At 39.6% G+C, this 27,679-nt stretch overlaps 1 protein-coding gene across 2 annotated transcripts; it reads right to left on the bottom strand.

Moving 5' to 3' along the window:
• Window positions 1–11,239: 11,239 nt before the first annotated feature.
• LOC140225570 (uncharacterized) lies at window positions 11,240–26,897 on the bottom strand. 2 transcript variants are annotated; one of them, XM_072304826.1, is made up of 7 exons: window positions 25,187–26,897; window positions 23,596–23,836; window positions 21,929–22,189; window positions 20,807–20,906; window positions 19,146–19,247; window positions 13,656–13,805; window positions 11,240–11,745 (listed from the first exon to the last, which is right to left on the bottom strand). In XM_072304826.1, exons 1-7 carry the CDS (start codon window positions 25,500–25,502, stop codon window positions 11,674–11,676), a joined length of 1,242 nt encoding a protein of 413 aa, XP_072160927.1. In that variant the 5' UTR covers window positions 25,503–26,897; the 3' UTR covers window positions 11,240–11,673. The 2 variants fall into 2 exon arrangements, with proteins under 2 accessions (XP_072160927.1, XP_072160928.1); XM_072304827.1 differs by lacking the exon at window positions 19,146–19,247.
• Window positions 26,898–27,679: the final 782 nt, after the last annotated feature.

Below are 27,679 nucleotides of genomic sequence, written 5' to 3'. Positions count from 1 at the left end.
CGTTTATAGGGGATTGGAGGCTAGGAATATATATCGTGACAAGTCAATCAGTACCCAGACATAGCAATCAACCTAGTAATGAGAACAGGTGGTGGAAAAAACAGAAAAAAGGACTTAAAGAGTGTTCCAAAAGTCAAAACTTTCCTTTCCCGTTCGTGGCACCCATCGTGGCCTATTTTGATGAATTTTTTACGAAACAGATTGCCACCTCGGGTCGATTTTTCGTGTGAATTTTTCAAGAAATGTACCGCTTTGTGCTGATTTCAGCGTTACGTGGCACATCCCGAGAAAAAATGGATCATTCAAGCTCATTGAAAAATGAACGATCCGGATCATTCAATTTGAATGAGTTTTTCGTCAGCTCATTCAAATTTGAATGATCCAGATCGTTCACTTGATCATTGAATTTTAATGCGCCCGAATGAGCTTGAATGATCCGGATCATTGGATTTCAATGAGCTTGAATGATCCGGATCATTGGATTTCAATGAGCTTGAATGATCCGGATCATTGGATTTCAACGAGCTTGAATGATCCGGATCATTGGATTTCAACGAGCTTGAATGATCCGGATCATTGGATTCCAACGAGCTTGAATGATCCGGATCATTGGATTTCAACGAGCTTGAATGATCCGGATCATTGGATTTCAACGAGCTTGAATGATCCGGATCATTGGATTCCAACGAGCTTGAATGATCCTGATCATTGGATTTCAACGAGCTTGAATGATCCTGATCGTTGGATTCCAACCAGCTTGAATGATCCTGATCGTTGCATTTCAACGAGCTTGAATGATCCTGATCGTTGAATCCAAACCAGCTTGAATGATCCTGATCGTTGAATTCCAATGAGTCAAGGTCTCGGTCTGATGAGAATCTGTTATAAAAAATTGTAAACAGTATAGAAGCAAAAGTACATGGGTATCCATTCTCACTGCTTTGCAGTTTTTCTTCAACAGAAAAATGAAGGGGGAAAAAAAACATATGATGATAGAAAAAGTTAAAAAAACACAGGCTCACCAGAAGTTTCGTCCAATTCCTCTTGAAGTAAGCTCATCCTCCGCCCTATTACAGTAATAGCGTGAATGTACCTTTAATAAAAGTAGTTTGAAGGTGAAAATTTTTGCTACAAACCATCTCCCCCACGCTGTCAAGAATGCAAACCACAAAACAGTCATGATGGGAGAGGCTCGTAGCTTTGCCGCCGAGTTGCAAAGCTGCCGCGGGGATACTTTCCATCAACAACTGAAAAATTTAACTAAAAAGAAACATATTAAATTAACAGCATAACCAGACAAATGTTGAATTGAAGAATGAACCGCGCGTTTAGAATTGCATGAGTGACATCGCTGTTACTCTGATTTAAAAGAAAGAAAGCAGCAAAAATTACATACGGATACAAGGATATGTAATTGATTTTGTCTTTGAAATAATTAAATTACTTAGATTGTGCTTTGAATTGAAACAAGCCAATAGGTACTTACAATTTTGTGCTTGAGTGTTTGTTCAAATGAAGTGTCAACGATGGAGACCATATTATTGGAGTAAAAATGTATCTTCAGAACACAAAGCAGTGCATTTGATGGCTGGAGCACAACTCACAGGTATAAGGTAAGATCATACTGATAATTTGTTAAACGGTCTAGGGAAAAAACGAGAAAATTTAAAGCAACACAGAAGAAAAATCTGAGCGGCGACACGCTAATGATACGCAGGCAGTAAGACTAATCGTAGTCCTAGACTGATCAGATCAGACCAACGCGAGCCCCGCGAGCCCTCGGCCGCGTAGGTTTGGGGTGGAATTTCCAAATCTTCCCTTGCTCAACGGCATCTTCCTTTGTTTTCCTCACGCAGCAAACTGCAGAGTGGCCAGTGGCGGGAGGCGGGGAAGTAACGGCGTTGCCACATTGCTTAAATATTCTTCCATCCTCCTGTCTTAAGGGTTGCTACGATTACGTCACTTTCTTGTCTCTATTTTTTATATTATCATGTAAGGCTCATTTTTTTTATTGTCATAAGACTAACGAATTTACCGGAAAAGCTAGTGTGAGGGAAACCCTTCTTTTCTCGATAATTAAAATCCTCTGCTCTGTAATTTCTCTTCTATACTGCTTTGAATTCTATCTCTTGTTATTTCCCTAGACTGTTTAACAAGTTATAAGTATGAACTTACCTTATACTTGTGAGTCGTGTTCCAGCCATCAAATGCACTGCTTTGTGTTCCGAAGACACAATTTTATTCCGATAAAATTTTCTCCATTGATGACACTTCATTAGAACGAACACTCGAGCACAAAATTGTAAGTACGTTCGGCCTTGTTTCAATTCAAAGCACAATCTAAGGTAATTTAATTATTTCAAAGACAAAATCAATTACATATCCTTGTATCCCAATGTAATTTTTGCTGCTTTCTTTCTTTAAAATCAAAGTAACGGCGACATTGCTCGTGTAATTCTAAACGCGCGGTTCATTCTTCAATTCAACATTTTTCTGGTTATGCTGTTAATTTAACATGTTTCCTTTTAGTTAACTTTTTCAGTAGTCAATGAGAAGTATCCCCGCAGCACTGCCGTGCTAAGGAAGAACGCCGTATGAATATTTGAGAGTTGCCAAATTTCCCTTGATAAAACATGTATTTTTGAAAACATTCTTGTATATTTTTCCTTGAAAAGTTCAGATATTTTGGATTAAATTAAGTACAAAATTATCTGAAAATTTCAGAAAGTAACATCCGCAATTTCCCAGTAAATTTGGTTTTTATTGGAGGAAATTTGGCAACGTCTGAAGGCTCATACGACGTTCTTCCTTGGCACGGCAGAGCCAGAGCAGAGCAGCTTTACAACTCGGCGGCAAAGCTACGAGCCTCTCCCATCATGACTGTTTTGTGGTTTGAATTCTTGACAGCGTGGGGGAGATGGTTTGTAGCAAAAATTTTCACCTTCAAACTACTTTTATTAAAGGTACATTCACGCTATTACTGTAATAGGGCGGAGGATGAGCTTACTTCAAAAGGAATTGGATTAAACTTCTGGTGAGCCTGTGTTTTTTTAACTTTTTCTATCATCATATGTTTTTTTTTTTTTTTTTTTTTTTTTTTCCCCTTTCATTTTTCTGTTGAAGAAAAACTGCAAAGTGAGTATGGATACCCACGTACTTTTGCTTCTATACTTTTTACAATTTCTTTATGATAGATTCTCATCAGACCGATACTTGAATATCCGAATCTGCTGATCATATCATCCATATCATTCTGGTGGCTTATTCAACTTCAATAATCTTGATCGTTGATTTAATAAGCTTGAATGAGCCAGCATGTTGGGTCGTTCAATTTCAATGCTCTCGATGATTCAGTTACGATAAGCCTGATCATTGGCCCAATGAGTTTGAATAAGCTGATAAATTGAATCATTCAAATTGAATGATCCTGATTATACAAGTTGAACGATCCAACGAGTTAGTGCATCCATGTTGAATGATCGAATGAGCCAGCGCATTCAAGCACATTGGGTGAATGACCCGATGCACATTCAAGTTGAACGATCCAATGAGCCAGCGCACTCAAGCTCATTCGGGATCATTCAAGCTCATTGAAGAATCATTCAAACTCATTCAGGATCATTGAAAATTGAATGATCCTGAATGAGCTGGAACGATCCATTTTTTCTCGGGCAGTCAAGGACTTCCCGCCTTTTTTTCTGGAGCGTTACTTATTTTCTGAGAAAGAGTGGTTCAGGATGTTCGGCCCATGTTTAAGCAAAGTTTTATATCGGTTTGCCGCGGGTAGGCTTGTGGTCACCAACCTGAAGGGCTGTCTGTATATAACGCGACCAAATTTTCCCAATTTTTTTTGCACTCGTCCTCCCCTCATGGTGCATTTGTATCGCTGGTCCAGACGTCCCTCCATTTTTTACCAAAGCAGGACTCAACACTGAAAAAAAATTCTCGGCGTTTTTACCAAGGTCCGTTCCTACCTTTACCATCTCACTTTTTTTTACCAATTATTGGTAATTTTACCGAGACAGACTGGTAAACTTACCTAAAAACCGGTGTTTTTACTGTTTTTTTTCAAGTAAGAATACCACTTTTATTGGTAATCAATTCCCGGTAACTTTGCCATATTATCTCGGTAATTCTACCACAGTCGATAAAAAATATTGGCATTTTTACCGAGGTCCACTAAAATTACCGAGAAAGTCAACTGCCAATTACCAATTCCATAAATGGTATTTTACCAAGAAAAAACTGGGATCAAATAGAACCCTGAATTCTTGGTAATTTTACCCTTTTCTTAGTAAATACACAGAGATTTTTTTTTTCTCAGTGAATAGGCATTTTCTCACTGTGATAGGGGGGAGGAGAGCATACTTACTGTAATTTTGCAGGTTCTGTGTTTCGAGTGCGACATGGAAGAATAAGACGAAAAATAGCGTATATAACTCAAACAGAAAAGAATTCATTTCCTCTTTCCGTCTAGAAAAAAAAAAAATTGTTCAACTCCAGTATATGTATACTGTTACGCAAAACTGAACTTGACGCCCCCCCCCCCCCCCCCCTGTCGTGATCGGTCACACAACTGGACTGCATTCTGCAATTTGGAACTATAAAGTCTGGCTCATCTGAAAAAACACTTATGTGCATAAGGAAACTAATGGCACATACGTCGTTTTTAAACCGGGCTAGAATTTATAACTCCAAATTTCAAAATGTAGTCCAACTGTGAAGACGCATCGATGCCCCAGAGCGTTACGTATACCTAATTGATGAACATCCAATAAGGCCCCTTATGGACTCTCACTTCAATAGCCTCATTGTTGAATGTGTTTGACGATCGGCTAGACAAGATTAAGGAGAAATTTGAGTTATATGATTGGTCAACTTCGTCCTTCGTTTTCTTTTTCTCGCCGATAAATGGACTACATTTTGCAATTTGGAACTATAAATTCTAGCCCGGTTTAAAAACAACGTATGTGCCATTAGTTTCCCTATGCACATAAGTGTTTTTCCAGAAGAGCCAGAATTTATAGTTCCAAATTGCAAAATGCAGTCCAAATGGTGTAATCATCGAGAAGCTAACGGCATCCCTTAAGTTGCCGATACTATGTAGTCAAATCCTGGATGAATCCATCATTTATCGGCGAGAAAAAGAGGACGAGAAAAGAAGCTGACCAATCACATAGCTGAATTCTCCTTAATCTTGTCTGGGCCGAACGACAAACACAAAATTTCAAATATGAGGCTGCAGGATATATGAAAGCAAAATATAATTTTCTAGTGCTTCAAATTCTCATCCAAGGCTTTTGAACATACTATACATGATTTTTCATACCTCTCAGACATCGGCTTCAGTGGCGTGGCGTGCTTTGCGATGTATCGATATTTCCCCGTTTGCAGCAATGGTAAAAGATCGATTATTAAGGCGTTCGTTGCGAACACCCTGTTTATCGATTCTTTTCATAATTTTAAATGGCAGGTCAATCGATATATCGCAAAGCACGTCACGCCACTGATCGGGAACCCTATAATGACATACTTCATCGATGGCGCTTAATTTGAATGATTAATGAGGAAAACCATATCCAGCTCCGATTCGAGTTTCCACTGCGGAGTAAAAAAAACCGCATTGCATGCACATTAGGGTACTGCGGGGTTCTCCTTCGAGGTTTTTCGATTTTTTATCGTCTGGCCCTCTGAAAAGTTTAGAAATAGTTGGGAAAAAACGAGGGGGAAACTATTTTTCCTTAAAAGTAATTATCAGTGGATGCTCTTGTGCAGCTGCTTGATTGCGACGCACAGTGCGGAATCCCATGGACAAAAACCGAAAATCGACTTTCAAATTTTCCAAATATTGTTACGATATACGTCGTCGAGACAATTTTCCTGACAGGGAGGTATCCTTTATTTTTTTATTTTCCTCTACAAACTCGTTTAAGGTGATTCGATGGACGCCATATTTTGTGTCGTAACGATGTGCGATATATCGCATCAATTGGTTCAATTTTTTCAGCTACTCGTCATTTTTCTCGAATTTTAAGATCGCAATGCTGTTTTCAGGATACTGAAGAATTCTTTTACTAATTTTGACGAACAAATTCAACGCAATATAGGCGTGGCTTTTTAGAGGGAAAATATCGCATTCGAGTGCAGTTTCGATATCAGCATCGAATACGATATTTTTGCTCTAAAAAACCACGCCTTTATTAAGTTGAATTTGTTTCTCAAAATTGGTAAATTAATTCTTTAGTCTCCTGACAACAGACTTGCGATCTCAAAATTCCAAAAAAAACGACAGGTAGCTGAGAAAATGGAACAAATCGATGCGATAAATCGCATGTCGTTCTGACTTAAAATATAGCGCCCATCGAATCACCTTAAATATGGGTTTGAAGCGGAGGTTAATTCGATCGAAAAGAAGCTGTACCATATCATTTACACAGTCTTTGAGTTCCCAACTTTACATGAACTTTTCTGGATACAGAGGGATATCCCCGTGGATGGTGAACATGTTCTCGTTACTCGGACAACCTATTTCAATCCTGCAAGAGAACGTTTGCCACTATAGGAGATATTTGCGTTTAAAAATTGGTTAAAAGCAATTGAAACTCAGCGTTCTCAGTCAGAAATTTCAGTGCCATAACTATTATTTACGTGTACTTACTTAGTGCATGGGCACTATTGACCTATTTTGTCAGCTCTAGGATCCTGGAAAAGTCAAAATTCGTCGAGCAAAGGTCCAGGGGGGCTCAATTGAATAGCTTAAGCCCGTGATGGTTCCGAATGTCTATTTTCACAATGCCTTTGATTTTTGTCTACACCGCTCATGGAAGTTCCGCATATTATGCGGCGCAGCGGTGTCGCCGCATATTGCGCTTAGAGTCCCTTTATACTGAGAGTCAAGACAATTTGAATCCATTTCTGATTGGTTCCCGTATTTTAGGCCTCCACAGTGTCACAAACGGGAATAAAGATTACATTTTCACCGATTGCAAAGATTATAATCTGGAATGGACCAGGGAATTACGGGTTCGGCAAGGAACAAACGGAATGAGAGGAGGAACGGAGAAAGGCATTCGAGAATGGGCCGATCAAAGATTACGAAAAACGTTCAATTTCTGTAATCTTTATTCCCGTTTGTGACATCCATGAGCCGAATTGTCTTGACTCTCAGCATAAAGGGACTCTAATTGCGCTCTTTTTGTCCGATGCCATCAGTGGCGTGGCGAGAATGGAGATGTTGCATGCGTGAGGGATTTGCGATTTGACCGTGCTGTAGTCGAATCCGACCTATCAAATTGTTTTGCCTACCGCGAGGATTGAATCTGGGACCTATCTAACCCTAGCAGAAGACCCTAATGATTGAGCTATACAGTATGATGAAAATCTTGACCGAAAAACCTGTACATAGCCTCGATTTGAACGGAAAACCAGGATATTCAATCTTCATACTTCGATTGGTTCGTTCATTTTTCTACTTTTTGTATTTCATTTTATTTTTTAACGCTATTTCAGTTTTTCACTTTATTTTATTTCGTTACTTCATTTTAAATTTTTTACTTTATTTTTTTCTTTACGTAATATAATTTTTCTTTGATTATTTCTTTTTTATTTTTACTTTATCTTAATTTTTTTCCTTTGTTTCTTTACTTAATTTTAATGTTTTACTTTCTTGTTTTTTCTTTACGTAATATTATTTTTCTTTGATTATTTATTCTTTATTTCTTCCCTGTATTTTACTATTACTTACTTTATTTTATTTCTTACAATTTTTTATTTTTTTACTTTAATTCAGTCTCTTCATTTTAATTTTTATACTTCATTAAATATCTCTTCGTTGTTATTTATAACTGCATTTTATTTATCTATTTTTTCTTTTTTTCTTTTCATGTCGAGAATCAATTCAAAATTTTCAAACTAGGATTATTTTTATGATTGGCTAAAGTGCTTCTAGCATTGGACAAATAAGCCCAGGCTACTTACTTGAACAAGTGAGATTATGTAGAATAGAAAATAAAAAAATTACCCCTCTAAAGTACTGAAGCCTTGACATGGTGTTAAATATAGTGCATGCCTAGCCTACTGGTAAACCTGGGATGTTTAGCTTAACAACAGCATACAATTGACAAGAAACATTGTTAAAACATTAGTAACAATTGATAAATTTCTGCCATTTCCTTGGAATTTTGAAAACTATTATTAGTACCAGGGGCCTTTGGCTGCTACAATGCCGACAACCAATGCGGAAGAAAACAACATACGTAATATGTCGTTGAACAACCTTGTTCAAGTTATCTCGGAGATTAATGGATTCAAATACCGTCAATGTTTTATTTTTGATCAATGTTTTTAAAAGAATACACACTGTTATTGTAATGAGTTTCCGCAAATTTTCCTGAGTGATTTAAAATAGATAAAAGAAAAGACTTAAAACGCATAATATCCAAAATCTAAGCTCAGATTCGGCTTCCTCGTGAAAAATCGATGCAATTTCATGTATCATATGTCACCATATCATGAAGGAAAGAGATTAACGTAGGCGTGTATATTCTAACATATCAGTCCGACGTGGCAACATGGGTGATTCGGAGTGGGTCAGCTGATGAGTAAGAAGAAGTTTGTTTTCTCGGAAACGGACGAACCAAATGCTTAGCGCCCGGCGCCTGGCGGCGTAGCTCAAACGTTTGAATTCTGTGCCTACTTCCGCATACCAGCCGGCTTTGATAGAATCCTTACGCCTACGATTACCCTCTTTTCTTTATGCTAAGGTAACATGTAATACATGAAATAGCATCGATTTTTCACGAGGAAGCCGAATCTGAGCTTAGATTTTGGGTATTATGCGTTTCAAGTTGAATTTTCTGAATTTGAAAATTTAAGACGGCGGACGTAGCCTAAATTGATACATCGGCTCCCATTCCATCGATTAAATTCAAATTTTTAGTCTAATTTCGAAAATTCGGAAAAAAAGAAGAAAAAAAAGGCGGCGGGCGTGGCCTAAAACGCTATCTCGGTTCCTGCTCGTCGGATTTTCGTAAAACTTGGTGCCAAGGGGAGGAGGGGAGGAAAGAAATTTTCAAACACTGCAATCAATATGTCGCAGGCAAATAGGAAAATTAGGCATTTTATCAAATGCCTAGGCAAATAGTCAAATACTAGGGGGGCTATGCCCCCTGACCGCTACGCGGTCCAACCCCCTGAAGGCGCTCCGGCCGCTTCGCGCCATCAATGGGCCGCTTCGCGGCCCTATTTTTACCTCCTATCAGTGTTGGTTTTATTTTTCCCCTCAAAAATTACGATATGAGGTATACTTTACTTTTAGAATGAAATAAGTTTTGGTATGAATATTTTAGTTCGTTTTAATCTGTTTTTTTTTTTTAAATCAGTGAAAAATTTAACATCGTCCGAGTTTCTGAATTGATGTAATAAATGTCCTTTAATTATCATTAAAACCGAGCAGAGTCAAGAATAATTAATTGCGCGAAGTCATATAGTTTTGCGGCGACTTTACCGTCGCCCGAGCCAAGGACGGGAAAAGGAGTACGCTCCACGAACATATTATTACACGCTTATCAGTCACGCAAGGTGGGTTGAATATGAATTCTTGAAAATTTATCAACATACTTTCCCTAATCAGCCCATATCTGATAGCTTTCTTTGGTGACTCAATGTTGGTAAAGCGTAAAAAATTGACGGGGCAGACTACTAACAAAATACTTTAATTGAGTTATCTGAGATGGTGACCTTCATAATCAACAAGTTTATAATTTGCACTAACGCATTAGTTCAATGAGCCCACTTAACCGAGTAGCATCAACCAAAAACAAGATAGGTGAAGCGCAAGCGCACTCTTTGGTGCAATGAGTCAACTTGATGGAGCAGTTTACCATCAATTTTGTCTCGGTGAACAGATTTGTACTAGCTAGTAGCAACTAATTGAAAATGATTGATTTCCCTAAAGACTTTGTGGACAATACAATGCCGTTGGTTATTCTATCAATTTTTTCATGTATACGGCACCAACTTTTAATTAACAAAACCAAGATGGTTATCCGCGCACAGTCATTTTTTTCCGTGTGCGTCCAAATAGAGTTAACATTTCAAAAATTTCCCGGGGGAGGCCCCTCAGGCCCCCTCTGTGCTGGAGGCCCGGGCCTTAAAACTGGCACCAGGGCCCGAGATGGGATGTGGCGGGCCTGTCGAAAATTATTGAAATTAATTCCTAACTAAGATCTTATTGTTTTCATTTTACATTGATTACGAAAAAATTAAATCGCCCGGACTCAATAAACGCTATACTTTTCGTGAGACAAACTGCACCGTACAATTAACGATTTTGGCAGGCTTCTCAACCGGGCATTGTTCCTTTCCCACCCTTTGATGTTCAAAACTTCAAAGTGTAAATAATTTGCTATAGCTGAGCCAAAGCGTCAAGATTGAGGGTGCTATTTTTGTATTGCAGAGACTGCGACGCGGTAACATTTAGTGTGCAATTTGACTCATGTAGATCACCGTGTTTTCATGACCGGGAGGTTTAAAGTCACCCGTCAAAAAACATTAAATATCTTGGTTGGGAGTCAATTTTCGTTGCGCGAATTCCATTCCAAGTGAAATTTTTGTTTAGAAATATGTATCAGAATACTTGACTTCGTTCTTTGTCTAGTTGTCCATTGAAGGCGGACCTAACGTGGACTACGTTTGCCAATTGCCTGTGTCACACAATCAAAATACTCCATCAAAATTCCTGCCAACATCTCCCAAAATCAATTTGCGCTGCATTGTTCAATCTGCTCAATTTTTTAGCTAGTTTTCCTACGAGCGAAGGCGAGAGAGTCTCAAAAGCGGATTTCTGCGGGCCGATTATTGGAGTTGATAGACAAAGCTATAGACAAAGGAGACAAGAAGAAGTTGGAGGGATCCTATTGGTGGAAGCGGGTGGTTACAATGGACAAAGGAGGTACCTAGGTAATAGACTAACTAACAACGGCAACCCACTACAGACCCTACAGTTAGTCCATCATTTTCCCTCCTAGTCTATAACAACCACCCGTTTCGACGAATAGGATCGCTCCATTGTCCCTATGTCTTCTTTGTCTATAGCTTTGTCTATTAATTTCAATAATCAGCCCGCTGGGCAGAAAACGATGAGAGGAAGAATGCTCTCCAAAGTGTTGTCTTTTTGAAATATTCTCCGAGAAAAAAATGCCGAAGCGTGCTGAAAAAAAAATTTGCCTGCCACCTTTATTTCCACTGAAGAACCACATTTGAATTCCATATTACAAAAAAAAGCACAATTACATGGATAATACTTTTCCTAAAGAAACATATAAATTATCAAAAATAAGCATGTCGAGGATTCTTTTCTCTGGTATTCTAGCGTAAATCGATTAGGCTAACATTTTCTTCAAAAAAAGGTTCTAAACAGTTCATTCGGTTTGAAATCGTAAGTTCTCAAACGTACGTCAGGATATACGGCACTGTAAGGGGAAGCGTACACACTAAGTGGTGAAATGAAACTAGATACTAGCATTTTATTTCTAAATCATCGTAAATTACATCAACCATTCATGGCAATATTTTCCAAATAATCAGGAAATTTATCGAGTTTTCTGTCTTTTGCCTGTTTTGCTTGATTAGTCACAAGTAGAGTGGGAAATGTTCTTGCAGGAACAATGTAACCTAGCGCCCAGGGTGTGCGTCTGTCCTCTGCCTGCTGCACAGGGTGAAATAATTCCAGAGTAGTTGAAGCATCTGAAAAGAGGTGAATAAAATCAGTCCCTGGTAAAAATAAATTTTCCAATCAATATTCGTCCACGAAGGAAGTTTTTTAATCACAATCGGCGTTTAATGGGCGAGGTCAATAGGAAATTAAAACCTGAGAGTCGGTCAGTTTTTAGTAAAAATTTCTACTTCGTTAACTCTTTAATAAAATCGGGCCTAGGATGAGTAAAATCGGTGGAGCAGAGTCCACTTTTCTACATATAATCAGTACCTATATTAATTTTTCAAATTTTTCAGAGAATTATACGCGCAAAATAATCAACAGCATCTGAATATTTCCAGGAAAGTGATAAAAAAATTTCCTCAAAATATATTTTTAATTGGGGGGGGGGGGGGGTAGTTGGCAAATTGTCCGCGAGTTAAGTTAGATGAGTAGATAGGAAGTGGTGTTGTATAGCTTCAGACACTATGCAATATATCTTACTGCGACATTCCCAAAGTTTCGTTTCTTGTCTTCATGACCTGCTGAACGCAAGGAAAAGCTAGAGTGAAAAGAGAAATGAAAAAAACTAACTATTTCAAGGATTAAATGGACGTATTTATGCGAAAAGGAGATATGTGGAAGTGGAAAGATGGGGTGTGCTCGTTAGTGGTCGGGCCATAAGAATGAATGGGGAATATAAAGCGCCAGTGACGTCAGCGGTGAGTGCGGTGACGGTTTCGGGATCGGGATCGCCGTCCGGCGTCTTTAACTCATGAGCCCTGTCCACAACGCTCTCTTGCCATACCCGCGGCTCATGAGTTAGCATATTTTGGCGCTTAGCTCCTTTTGATTTAATGTCAAATCCCGCTTTTCAATTTTCTCAAAAGGAGCTATATCCACTTTTACATTGTTTCTTGTGACCCAACTAACGAGCAAACCATCTTTCCACTTGCACGTATCTCCTTTTAGCATAAATACGTCCAAATAAAGAAATAATTATCAATTGAAAACTCTTAACTTAAATCAAGACAATCAGAAGGGCCTTAATTTATTAAAATGGCTAGATTTCAATATAATTAATTTTTTTTTGTATTGAAATGAGTTACAAATCGTCTTTTCCGGCACGGAAGAACGCAACCCCATTCCAAGACTGCAAAATGGACCCAAGTAATTAAATTGTATACAAGAGTGTATCTGTGTCATTTTTTCCCAAAATGTGTCTGACTTTTGTATACTTTTATAGGAAAAATCGGTGAAATTTTCAGTTAGATATGCCTTAGAGTATCCGGGTGAAAATGAAATTTGCGCAAGGAAATCTAGCAAAATTTATTTACACATTTAACATATTGCAACATTTAGTTGCGTGCTTTCATAAGGGAAACGAAAATTGTGGGATTGTTGTACGAAATTAAAATGGGAGGGATTTTCAAGAGACCCTGTTGTGTGAGTTAAGAGGCAGTGCGATTCGACTACGAAACTGCCCCGTCCAGCAATTTCGGCTTTTCAAAATTTTCGCTCTAACATTATTTGTATGAAGGAGTAATAAATTGAGGAGTAATAATTGGACCGAGTTTATCAGAAAGGAACCAACCCACATTTTCGAAAAACTTCAGTTGAGAATGTTTTTGAGTTTCTTTAGCCGTATATTTTTTCCTGACAAAAACTGAAAGGCGAAAAACAGAAATTAGCTCGTTAAAAGAGGGGTTAAAGTTTATTTTCCACATTGAGTCTTATGCAGGAATATAAATTCAAACCTCTTTTTCTCAGTTTCAACTTAATGTGGGTTGGTTGTTTTCTGATGAGCTCGGTCCAAATCATACGGAAATTTAAGTGAATATTCTTAAAAGAGCAAAGTATGATCACACTGATGCAACAACGATGATCAGTCCTCCTTTAACAAAATAGAATGTGCCATAAAATCAGACACGTGGTTCTGAGGGTTCAAATTTCACCCAACCTTAAAAACACTGTGAAATGTTAAAGACGTGGTGAGCACAGCGGAGAACTTCTCTTGGTTGTAGGTCCTTCTGATGATGAACGCGAGGTCCTTCCTCGTTAATGGAAAATTGAGCTGAGCCGAGAAGGCTGCAGAACGTACATTCTCGCACTGAAAATGTAAAATAAAATTACTGCATTCACCAACTACATATTTCATAGTTACCGAGTCGCAATCAAGGTCAAAATCTGCGATTAATTGTGAAAATTACACCGCCTTTTTTAGCGTCGGTGCCCTGAAAATTGCGATCGTCCAGGAGAAAGCGGGCCCAGTCCTCCGTGATAGCGAAGAGATCAGTAAGTGCAAAAATAAAATTTTGAGAAAACGGGCTCAAAAGCGCCTGGCCGGACAGTTTTCTGAAAGAAGCCTCCGTTCATAGATGGAGAAAACTTAGAACGCCTTCAATTGCGAATGATACTGTGCAATACACGGCAGCTCGAATAATTGTATCACTCTTTCATTTGCGGAATTCACATTTTATATCCTCCTCGAGGACACTGCCGTGATAGCGAAGAGAGCAGTAAGTGCAAAAATGAGGTTTTGAAAAAACGGGCTTAGAAGCGTTAGACCGGAAAATTTTATTGAAAGAAGCCTCCGTGCTTTGTCAAATTGCCCCTAATCATCCATAAGACTCCTAGAAATAGTTTCGACCGATTTTATTTCAATTACATAAAAACGGTATTTTTTATTTTCATGCTAGGTTATTGATAGGCAAGACAGCCGTAACTGTCGTGTTCTGCATGCTTCCGTGGTTGCGTTTCGGACACACACAACAAACACATTTTCAGGTCAGAAATTGGCAGAAGAGGGCGGCACCTTACTTTAAAGCACTGTTTTTATTGGCTCTCTGGAGGAATAATGTCACATACAGGGTGTTTCAGACCACCCGTACCAGGCCTTTTTCTCGGTTGTTTCAGGTCGTACGAAGTCGGGGATCGCGGGGTTGAATAGAGAATTGACCCCAAGGAATCCGAATTTCGTGGTCCCGAAACCCCCCCACCCCCCCCTTGGGGAATAAAGGGGGGGTCACGATGCTAAAAGTCACGGTTCCCGACCGAATTGCGGATCGATCGCATCAGAATTGAAAAGCACGGAAAATTTCACGTGGAATTGACCCCTAAAAATCCAAAATCGGACCATCCAAGGCCCAAAAATGATCCCTTAAAGAGGGGGACAGTACCCCCCTCCATAATTTCTCTTTGGTCTCAAAATTGACGTAAATTCTCCAGAAAAAGACGGTTTCCCAGGTAATCGACCTCGAGAAATCCAAATTTCATGGTCCCGAAGCTCCTCTAGCCCCCCTTGGGGGCTAAACGAGGGGGTCCAATTTTAAAAATCGGGGTTCCTTTCCGAATCGCAAATTGATTGTATCCAAATTAAGGAGTAGAACACATTTACATCTTAAGTGACTCCTAAGAGTTCTAATAGACCCCCTGAACGGCAGAAAGTAACCCCCTGAGGAAGGGGGCCTCGCCCTCGCCACAAATTTCTCAGGGTTCCTCTATGGTCGCAAAATTGACGTCGATTCTCCAGAAAAAGACGGTCTCCCATGTAATCGACCCCGAGGACTCAAAATTTCATGTTCCTGAGCTCCTCGGGGTCGATTACATGGGAGACCGTCTTTTTCTGGAGAATCGACGTCAATTTTGCGACCATAGAGGAACCCTGAGAAATTTGTGGCGGGGGCGAGGCCCCCTTCCTCAGGGGGTTACTTTCTGCCGTTCAGGGGGTCTATTAGAACTCTTAGGAGTCACTTAAGATGTAAATGTGTTCTACTCCTTAATTTGGATACAATCAATTTGCGATTCGGAAAGGAGCCCCGATTTTTAAAATTGGGCCCCCCGTTTTGCCCCCAAGGGGGGCTAGAGGAGCTTCGGGACCATGAAATTTGGATTTCTCGAGGTCGATTACCTGGGAAACCGTCTTTTTCTGGAGAATTTACGTCAATTTTGAGACCAAAGAGAAATTATGGAGGGGGGTACTGTCCCCCTCTTTAAGGGATCATTTTTGGGCCTTGGATGGTCCGATTTTGGATTTTTAGGGGTCAATTCCACGTGAAATTTTCCGTGCTTTTCAATTCTGATGCGATCGATCCGCAATTCGGTCGGGAACCGTGACTTTTAGCATCGTGACCCCCCCTTTATTCCCCAAGGGGGGGTGGGGGGGTTTCGGGACCACGAAATTCGGATTCCTTGGGGTCAATTCTCTATTCAACCCCGCGATCCCCGACTTCGTACGACCTGAAACAACCGAGAAAAAGGCCTGGTACGGGTGGTCTGAAACACCCTGTACAGCTGTCTTGCCTGAAACTATGTCATTTTTTGCGCACTTGCGGCTTCTCAAATGTTTCGTTTTTATACAATTAAGAAGAATTTTTACCGCAGTTGAACAAGTAATGCAGTTTAAGTACTTGGACGCTTTAATAACGAGTGTAAGGGATTTAGGGACCAAGGTGCGAAGTCAGACGATTAAGGCAACTAGAATAGCCGGATGCCTAAATGAAATGGTCTGGAAGAATAAGTACATGGCTAAAGAGAGCAAAGTTATAGTTTATAAAACGATTGTAAGACCTGTACTGACTTACGCTGCGGAGACCCGGGCAGACACAAAGCGCATTAAACAACAGTTTCGGACCGTAGATATGAAAGTCCTGAGGAATGCAGCATGTTTTACGCTCCGATACAGGCAGACCAACGAGTCAATTCGCGAAGAGTGCAAAATTCAGGATATTGCCAAGTGGACCAAGATGCGCCGGAAAATGTGGTCGGAACATGTTGAGAGGATGGACGGGGAAAGGCTTGCCAAGATTTGTGTGGTAGGACGACCTCATTGCCAAAGGCAACCCGGACGACCGCCCAACACGGAGAAAAAAACCTCGTGCGTGGGACCCGAAGTTTAGGTCATATACATCTCTGAAGTTTTCAGATTGAGCATCTGAACACTTTAGGTCTAGCTCTCGAGGTTCGGATCACACATTTGAAACTTCAGTTCTTACATCTAAAGTACTTCAGATGTAAGAACCGAAGTTTCTCAAATGTGAGAACCAAAGTTTTTCGGATGTGAAAACCGAAGTACTTCAGGCGTAAGAACTGAAGTTTCAGATGTGTGATCCGAACCTCGACAGCTAGACCTAAAGTGTTCAGATGCTCAATCTAAAAACTTCAGAGATCCATATGACCTAAACTTCGGGTCCCACGCACACGAAGTTTTTCTCTCCGTGAAGAGATGGGCACATAGAGCTGCCTTTCATCCCCGGAGTATTAAGTGATCTCTCTCATCGCCATCATATTTTATTAATTTAGATGCTAGACAAACGAGGTCACGGCCCTAGTCAGAAGTTATGAAGAAGAAGAAGAATTTTGCTGTTTTAGTGAGCTCAGTGATTTCATCTAAAAGAGATTAGACGAATTTTGTAGGAAACTTGATTTCGAAAATTTGACTCTTATACGACACTCTTCGCTATCACGGCAGCAGAAGTAGCTCACATTTTTCCTCCATTCGAGTGCATTGCAAATAATCGAATAAAAGTGAGGCATCGTGGCTCGGTCCAAAATATTTTCATAACTCTTATCAGAATTATAGTAAAATTTACCACCGGAAACTCGGATTGGCAAAATGGGACATGATGACAGTCAGGTTTTCTTGTGATATAGCATCATATTTACAAACATGGAAAATATTGAATGGAGTTATGGTGATTTTACTGTAGACGGCGTGTATTATGATTAAACGGAAATTCTAGGATTGAACAGAAATATGCAAGAAAGTGTTTCAAGGGTAAAAATAAGACATTTTCCCCCTATAAATTTTTGTTCGAAAATGCCCCCTGAAAAAGCTAAGGTCTTCCCCAATTTTCGAGAAGATGATCTTTTTCCTGAATTTTGGCAACAGTTATTGACTAAAACTAATGACAAAAGGCTACTTTCCATAATATATGGCACTAAATTCATCCATGGCCCCAAAAATATCGATATCTCAAATTAAAGGAAGGTTTGAGGTTTTTTCCGAATTTTTTGTCCCGAAAGATCCAAAATCCCCAAAACCACCCTTTGACGTGAGTTAGCAATATTTTTGGTACCACGCATGAATTTAGCGCTAAAAATTATGGACATCACCCATTTTTCACGAGTTTTGGTCCATAGCTGTTGGCAAAATTCAGAAAAATGTCCCGAGTAATTGCAAGGGCCGCGCGGCCGTAAATCCTAAAATGTCTAAAGGAAAAATAGTGTTTTTCTTTCACCCATGCTCCTGTAGTATTGTCGCTTAACCCTGGGACACCCTGTATCACTTTATAATTGACATACGTTCCTACGTCAGAGGAGCGATAAGGGTGATAGTACTTCTGATACACAACTGATCCCTTCTATATGATTTTACCCTTCGACAAAGTTGATAATACAGGGTGATCCAAAAGTCGCATCCCTTCCACCCCCTCTAACTTTTTACCTAATTGAGGTAAAGATTTGAAACTTGGGGGATATTCCTAGATCAAAGGGAGCTACTTTTTGGCCCCCCTAAAATTTTCAGGGGGGCCCCCCTTGGGGGGGGGCAACGGCCCCCAACTTTTAATTTTCAAAAAGGAAGACCCCCTTTGTGATAGCTCGTTCGAAAGAGCATAAAAAAAGAAAACTTTTCGCGCAAACCCGAAGTCAATATCTCAAACCGTTTCAAAATGGCGGCCGGTTAAAGTTCAAAATTGCTGAAAATTCACACCGGTTATTATTTGTCGATGGATTTGCGCGCAAATCGGCATGTAGGGGTATTTTGACACGAGAAACACGAATTTGACGTTAGATTTTCAAAAAAACCGAAATTTCCAAAATGGCCGCCGGTTAAAGTTCAAAATGACAAAAAATTGATTTTTTCAGAAATCTAAGTTCAAATTTGTTTATCTTATGCCAAAATAATCTCAAATTCCAAGTTTTAGGCAAATCCATCAGCAAAAAACCGAGGTGACAATTTTCGGCCATTTTAAACTTTAACCGGCGGCCATTTTGGAAATTTCGGTTTTTTTGAAAATCTAACGTCAAATTCGTGTTTCTCGTGTCAAAATACCCCTACATGCCGATTTGCGCGCAAATCCATCGACAAATAACCGGTGTGAATTTTCGGCCATTTTGAACTTTAACCGGCCGCCATTTTGAAACGGTTTGAGATATTGACTTCGGGTTTGCGCGAAAAGTTTTCTTTTTTTATGCTCTTTCGAACGAGCTATCACAAAGGGGGTCTTCCCATTTGAAAATTAAAAGTTGGGGGCCGTTGCCCCCCCCCCCAAGGGGGGCCCCCCTGAAAATTTTAGGGGGGCCAAAAAGTAGCTCCCTTTGATCTAGGAATATCCCCTAAGTTTCAAATCTTTACCTCAATTAGGTAAAAAGTTAGAGGGGGTGGAAGGGACTTTTGGATCACCCTGTATAACTTGCCAATTAAAAATCGTGTATCGTCAATACTCACTGCAATGCGAAGGCTTGTCACATGCCATACCAAATTAACTGTTTCTGTCAAACAGAAGAATGCGGAGAACACTATCAGCAACAAAAAAGAGCCTGTGTCAACCTGACAAAAACCAGTTCGCAAAGTATCAACTTAGTGAATTATCTTAGTCGAGAAGATGAATTTGCACCAAAGTTTACCTTTCCCCATAAATATCATTTTTCAACTTTTAAACAATACTTTCCAGCGCGTTTGTTGATGGAACTATATTTTCCTCTTTAATTTTGACTTTAAACATGTTTTTAAAGAAAAGAACCTGGAAAAACGTTTTTAACCTGACACATTATATTGATTACAAATGCTATTCAAAGTCTGAATTTTGAAGTCTCGTCCAAAGATTACTAAGGACTCCAGATACCGCACGCCGTATACTTGCTGTAGGAAAGAAGCGGCCCCCCAGTCGCCTGCAGCGCCAGGGTAGGCAACCTGTGTAGCGGTATGCCATACTTTAGCTCACCAGTAATGGAAGTGCATGGGAAATTGCTCTTCGAATGTGCAGATTATGAACGGCAAATTGCGAAAATTGTTCATTTTAGTCACTAGTCATGGTAAATGGACTCAGAAAATTGAGAAGAGATATTTGCATTAATTGTTTTTTTTTTGGGGGGGGGGGGGGGGGTTTCGGAATTTTTCGAAATGTTTTAACGATTTAAAACACAAGAAAATTTAATACAGTGAATCTGTAACCAAACTTAGCACAGCACGGCGAAACCGGTCAAACACACGGCAAACAGTATATTCGTTAGCTCGAAGTATGTCATACCGCTAAACAGGTTGCCTACCCTGGAGCTGCAGGGGACTAGGGGGCCGTTTTTTATTCCAATGCGGTATCTGGAGTCCTTAGTAATCTTTGGTCTCGTCCGTGCCCAGTTGTGCGTATGTGTTTTTAGTTAGTATTTAGTAACCAAATGGACCACTAGAAAAGGTACGAATTTCAGCATTCTGATACATGTTTCTTCACCAAAATTTCACGTAGAATACGACGCGCACAACGAAAATTACCGAAATCAACTCCTTCCGAAGATATTTAATGATTCTTGGTGTGTGAATTGAAACCGCCCGCTCATGAAAACTCAATGCTCTACGTGATTCACATCGCGCGCTAAACGTTGTCATGAACGTCTCTGCGATATAAAAATCTGGCAACCTCAATCTTGACGCTTTGGCTCAGTTATAGCAAATTACTTATAGTTTGAAAAACATATGGTGGGGAATGAACAATGCTCGATTGAGAAGCTTGCTGAAACCGCTATAGTGCGCGATTTGACTTACGTAGAGTTTTGAGTTTCTTGTGAGCGGGCAGTTCAAATTTATCGTAACCAATGTGAAATAAAAACGTTAATATCTCCGTTAGGCGTTGGCTTCAGTCATTTTCGTTGCGCGAATCATGTTCTACGTAAAATTTTGATTAGGAAACATGTATCTGAATGCTTCAATTCGTACCTTGTCTAGTGGTCCATCATATGTTTTCTTTTTTGTTAGTTTTTTTTTTTTTTTTTTTTTTTTTTTTCTTGTCTTGAGGTCTTGCTTTGAAAAACAGTTTTTCAGAGGTGTGGAAGCAGACACGGGTAAAACGGAGAAGAGGGAGAACGTAATTTAAATGAAAATTGACTGTAATTTACCCAAGTTGCAGCCACGGAAATGTTTGCTACATATACAGCCGTGATGCAGACACTGAGGAACAAGAAAGGAGCGATGAATTGTCTTGAAGATTTCACTGCGCTGCAAAGAAAAATCCGCCGTAGATAGTTCTCCGTGAAGGAAACAAGTATCTAATGGGTCAGCTGCTCTAGTAACAGAATCGTGTTTTGATACTTGATTCTTGTAGATTAACTAAAAATAAAAAGATCCTTCGAAACAGCATATTCTCTCGTTGAATATTAACCGAGATATTGTCCTTTGAGAAGCTGGGTTTTTGACGTCATCCACCGCGGTAGTGCATAACACGTTATGCACTACCGCGGTGGATGACGTCACGTATCGAGGTTTTCAAGGCGCGATATCTCGGTTAATATTCAACGTAGAAAGTTGCTGTTTGGACGGATCTTATTATTTTTAGTTTATCTGCAAGAATCAAGCAGTAGAACACGATTCTGTGACTATAGCTTAACTGACCCACTCTACGCAAAATATTTCTGGTGGTAGATCTGAGCTGTTTGCCTCCTATTCAACACAACAGATGTAAGTATAAAAGAACCAATTCTGCAGAGAGTACATGTGCCCCAACTCATCAATAAGGTGGCGGTAAACACTCTCTCTCATTTTGAGTTTCGGTGAGCTCCTGAAAGCAAGTTTCTTCCGGGTTCCTAAAGTTAAAATTCTTGATTGGGAGATGCCCGGAGACAGGATTTCGGGAGATTACAACTGATTCATCAACTGCGAGCGAGTTTTTTCTAAAGTAAAAATAAGCCTCCATGTTAGAAGATCCCCTTGAAGTCCAATTTCTTTCTTTCCTCGAGAAGGACTGTCATAGGCGGAAATAGGGGGGAGGTGGGGAACCTGGCTCCCCCGGAAAGCTACTTGGCTTCTCCCAAGAAATGTTAAGAGTTTTTAAGAAAGTGCATGACATGACATGTTATCATTGGAAGTCGAATCAATTTCCGATAAGAATAGCTCAAGATTGCTCTCGAGACGACTCAATTTTCACAGATTTTTCCAGGCGAGGCTGGCATTATTATGGTTGTACACATTTTGATATGATTATTTTATTTCCTATTTCGGTTTAATTATGAATACTCAAGTACCGAAGTATCAGGCGATGGTGTTCGATGCACTTTTTCAGTCTGTCACAGTCAGCATTCAGGGTTCTTTCCGATTGTTCTCGTTCGATAACATCAGGTGGTGACTGGTTTTGTCCTCCCTCTCCGCTTATATTAAGAAGCGATTCCATCAATATATGAATTTGCCCCTCCATAAGCGTGCAAACCATCGGTGTTATCGAGGAAGCGAGAAACAGTGAAAGCACCATGAAAAATAAACCGGGAAGTTTAAGGATCATGGCAGACCTTAAAAAGCCAAAGGGATGTTATTAATGTAGAATTAGTATCGGTCTCAGTTGGACATGATTTGTAGGGCTTCAAAGGACAAGGCGTGTAAGTGCAGTTTTTGGAAAAATCAAGTTATTAATGATTTCAAGTAAAACTTGTCTTAATACATATTCTGTGAAAAATTCATTCCCAAATTTCAATTTTTCAGCATCAAAAAGACAAAAGTTCTTTCCGCCGTAAGGACCCATGTAATTTCGAAACTTCGAACACTTATGTCTGGAAATAACGAAAACTGCACTTACGAGTCCGAACCCCCTAATTTACAATATCACAATAAAGTGACTTAGTGATCACGCCATTCGACATATAATATTGAACTCTTGGTTCAAACCAAAACAACTTGCATAACCTCGTGTACGAATGCTTCATGAGTTAGTTGTGGTCATTTATTAAAATGTAGTCCTTGGTCGGTCATAAATAAATTAAAGAATCATTAAACACGAGAAATATCGATTTTCAGGAACTTGACTTACAATCGAAACTATTGACTCGATATTGCAGATTTCTGATCATATTTTGTTTGTGTAAAGAAAAGCTACATTATTCTTTCGGATTTTCACTGATTTCCACTTCTCCTTGCAGCTTGCACGCAAAATTTTGATTAGAACACATGAAGCACTGCCGTGATAGCGAAGAGAGCCGTAACTGCAAAAATGAAGTTCTGAAAAAACGGGCTCAGAAGCTTGTGACCGGAACATTTTATTGAAAGAGGCCTCCGTTCTTTGTCAAATTGCCATTTTTCGTCCGGAAGACTCCTAGAAATCATTTGGGGGATTAAAACTCGACCGATTTTATTTTGAAGTACATGAAAAAGGTAAAATTCAGTTTCGTGTTAGGTTATTGTTAGGCAAGACAGCCGTAAGTGCTATCTTCTGCATGCTTTCGTGGTTGCGTTTTGGACGCACAACAAACACATTTTCAGGTTAGAAATTGGCAGAGGAGGGCGGCACTTTACTGGAAAGCACTGTTTTCATTGGCTCTCATGCACCTACGGCTGTCTTGAAAAAAACTATAGTTATTTTTTGTGCACTTACGGCTTTCTCATACGTCTCGTTTTCATTAAGTTAGGATGAATTTTGCTGTTTTCGCTGTCTCAGTAATTTCATCTAAAAGAGTTTAGACGAATTTTGAAAAAAACTCGATTTCGAAAATTTTGCACTTACGTCTCTCTTCGCTATCACGGCAGAGCAGATAGCATATTTTCGTACTTCGTCTAGTTGTTCGTTCAGTATCCAAGCTATAAGATTAAAATGAATGATAAACTTTATTATCTATCATACAAATTGCACTCTCCATAACCTTTCATGGACAAAATCCATCATTCTTCAGTTGAAATGAGAAATGAACATGCTATTGACACTCACCAGAAGTAAAACGGATGTCCCATTCCAATGAACTTACTGATTACAAATATAAACTGGACGCGTCTATTGGCCAGGGGCCTTGGTGCAGATATCATCTCTACGATGTATAAAACTATCCATAGTATTATAATACTAAAGGAAACTGCGATCGTGAAATACATGTGAAAAAGCGCCTGTCGACGATTCCGGGAGTACATGGCAGCCGCGTGTGGAGAGTTCATGAGGGCGCAGTAAACCGCATCTAAATACCAGAGACCTCTTTAAATATGCGACACTGAAAAAAAAACTCCGGCCGTGGAAGCCGTACTACTACTACTACTACTACTACTACTACTACTACTACTACTACTACTACTACTACTACTACTACTACTACTACTACTACTACTACTACAACTATCTCTAAATGCCATTCCTTGAAATGGTTTCAGTTTTCTTCGCACAGATAAGAAAAATCGTGGAAGTTTTCAAGAACTGAAGTTGAGTAATATTCCATTTAAAAATTAAGTAAGACAGGAAGTCTACAATGTCGCAAACCGTGATACGTAGACTAGCAGTTTTTCCGTCGACATGTATTTTAGCAGAGTGAGCCATTTGGTCATATTTCCTCTAATACATTGTTCATTTCAGAGACAATACAGGTTCTCACACAGGTAAGTGGATTTCTGTGAAAGCAAATTGATTTCTGTATGTTTTATGGTTAGCACATGGTCTAATGAGTTTTGAGGCTCATCACAGATTGCACTTACGGCTGTCCTGCGGGGCGATTATTAAAATGATATCGACTCTATGTCGCCGCTTTCTCGTGTCGCGCCATCGACTGATGGCGTTACACGACAAAGCGGCGACATAGAGTCGATGTCATTTCAATAATCGCCCCGCTGGCTGGCCCTTGCTATCAGAGCAGTGGTACCAAATTTTGAAAAGCATAACAGGGGTGTAGATATCTGTCAATGCAACGTTTTAAACACAACGGAGGAGTGGAATGCTCATTCGAAGAGTGCTGAACTGCTCAGCAATCCTCGAATCAGTTCGTTTGCTTCTGCTTATATATGCATATTTTAAATTAGCGCGGAGCATTCTTAGGTTTTTTTTAAAAAAAAAAACCAAGTAAAGTAGACTCTTGGTATTCATTGCACATAAACTAGAAAGCCCCAGAATGAGAAACAACTTTAAATCATAATTATTGACGGATTAGTAAACTTTTTACACGCTTTGGAAAATCTCAGAAGTTCGCGGCAGTCACTTTCCGGTAAGGAACTAAGGGACTCGGTTATTGTATCGAGTGGGGGGTCGGAACGATCGCAAAGGCGGTATACTACGTATGCGCGCCAAAAGCAAGCTTTCACTTATAGTGCTGAAAATTCTGAGTTTTTTTCAATTCAAATAGATTTGCTTTTCTTCCTTTATGTGACTTCCTGTGAAAATCCAGATTTTTAGGGGGCAATTTTTAGGGGCCACGTTGGCACAGAGCCTTCATTTTTTAGGCGCCATGACCGATTTTTTAGGCACATTTGGCGCGTTGGCGCCTGTGAGTTTCGAGCACTGAGCGCAACTGACCCATTTTCCATACAAATCCTCTCCAACCTACCTTTAAGCATGGAGTTGATTTCCTTCAACCGACTCGACTGAAAGACAAAGAGGGAGATGCTGCAAAGAGAGAAAAGGGCGCCCATCGCTTCTGAAACTCCCATTAAGAATGCACCGTTACCAAGGGCTTCAAGACCACCGCTGATTGCGAGAATATTTAGCACGAGATTTACCAAGATTATTGAGAAATTGAGAGCTCCAATGCATGAAATCGCCACTTTTCGCCTCCTGCTCCAGCGATCGTCTAAAGCCCAACCCCCAATTTGCAACAGTTTGAGAACCTCGTCAATGCCGGGCGGATATGTCATATTCTGCATTCAAAAGGAAACGGCTAGATCTTGAGTACCTTTAAAGAGAGAGTGTGGCCATTTGGGCCACGCACACAGTAAGACACACAATTACACAGAGCAACGTGCATGTCTATTATAGCAATTAATGTTTTCCAATTTTATTCCATAAATAGTTCTCAAAATGAAAACGTAGTATTCAAAAACTGTAGCATATTACGTCGTTTCCTGGACGCAGGATCATAACTCCATTCCAAGATTGCAAAATTGACTCAAAGTATCAATTTTGTGTGCAATAATGTGCTCGTCCATAATTATTGTCCAAAATTATTCTGATTTTTGCAATATAATATCAGGAAAAAATTGTAAAAATTTTAGTAAAAAACGCCCAAGTTCCTCTTGGTAAAAATGCAATTTGCCAGGGGAAATTTGGCAACATTGAAATGTAGTTACGTTCTTTCGTGAGGGAAAGAACGAATATTCCAAGGTCTACTTGACTCCGAAAATTTCGCTCGTCCTAATACTGTTCCCATAGAAATTCTACAAATTTTTGATGCGTACGAATTATGCCTCTCATCAGTGGCGTGGCTAGCTTTTCGATACATCGAATGATCTGCCATTTACATCTATGGGAAATGATCGATACACAGCGTTTTCGCAAAGGACACCTTAATAATCGATTCTTCACCTTAGCTTCAAATGAGGAAATATCGACAATTGATCATTCACGCTTCTCCATTTCCTCTCATGCAGAGGCGGATCCGGCAATTTGGCAACACCGGATTCGCACCGTTAAAACCTATGCTAAATAATCGATCCTTGTCAGAGCACCCGGCCCCTCCAAGAATCGATACATTTCAATAGGTTTAAATGGAGAAAAGGCAATGTTGCCAATTTGCTGCATTCGCCAATGCTCTCTTGTTTCTTACTACAGCAATAATTTATCATAGAATAAAGAATATCGTACCACCGGTTCCTCTAAAGCCATATCTTCAGCAGCTTCAGACGAAATGTTCCAGTCGTGAAAAAGTATGAGAGGACTCCACCGCGTCAAACATGAAACGAAAACCTTGACATTTTCCCCGTTGCATTTTCGTCGCCATACACACGTTTCCCTTTCAATGCTCTGATTGAAGGCTTTATTTCGTTCAAGACCGAAAGTGGGTATTAAGCTTTTTAATTGTTCGCGTATCACCCAGATTATATATGATTCTCCTCGTGTTTTCGTGCTCTTTTTTCTGCTCCCTCTCTACCTTTTCATTATCGTAGCGCCTCTCTGACTATAAGATCTAGACGACTCGAATACCTACGTAGCTTGAATAAAAAATTCTGAGCCTCGATTGAAACTCAAAAAACTGGGCACACCGAAAAAAACGCATGAAACTCGAAATTCTGTGTGGAGCTCGTTTTTACAGAAAAAATGTGAAACGGTTAAAATTAGATTTCAGTGCAATGTAATCGCAGCACATGTGCTCTGGTAAATATTTGATTTCTTAGAAAGGCACTACTATTTCTAATTCCTGAGTGAAAGCACCTATCCGCATAGGGAAACTAACAGTACATACTCTGTTTCCAAAAAGATTTGGAAATAGTAGTTCCTAATTATTGCAAAATGTAGTCCAATTCATTAATGCAGATGCACGGGACATAACATCAAAGAAAAAGATCGGAACATCTAACTGATGTTAAGATCTTTTCCACAAGTAGTTTTCATGACTCCGGGATAGCAGTGAAAGATTTACATCTCGAGAAGTTTGAAAACCCACGAAGCGCACTTATAGTGTTTCCTGTTTCATTCTCCCAAGCCTTTTCTACTGTGTTATGGAAGAACGCCATATGAGCCCTCAGATATTGCCAAATTATATCCAGAAAATCACGAATTTCCTGGGAATTTTTTAAATATTGTTCCTCTGATTTTTCAGAGAATTTTGTTCACGATTTGATCTAAATTTCCTGAATATTTTGAAGAAAGATAATCATAAGTTTCCTCAGAAATGAGAATTTTAATGGAAGAAATTTGGCAACTCTCGAATTATCACGGCGTTTTTCCTCAGCACGGCAGCGAGCAACCTTGTCCTCTGCCGCGCGGAGGAAAAAGCAGCATGATCATATTTCATATGTTGAAAAATCTTTCCCGAATTTTTTTTTTTTTTTTTTTTTGAGTGGGGGGCAAAAAAGCTGAATGCTCCTCTCGGAAATTCTAGCAC

The sequence above is a fragment of the Bemisia tabaci genome, chromosome 10, assembly GCF_918797505.1.
Source record: "Bemisia tabaci chromosome 10, PGI_BMITA_v3".
Lineage (NCBI taxonomy): Eukaryota > Metazoa > Arthropoda > Insecta > Hemiptera > Aleyrodidae > Bemisia > Bemisia tabaci.
This window is presented reverse-complemented; position numbering and strand designations above follow the sequence as displayed.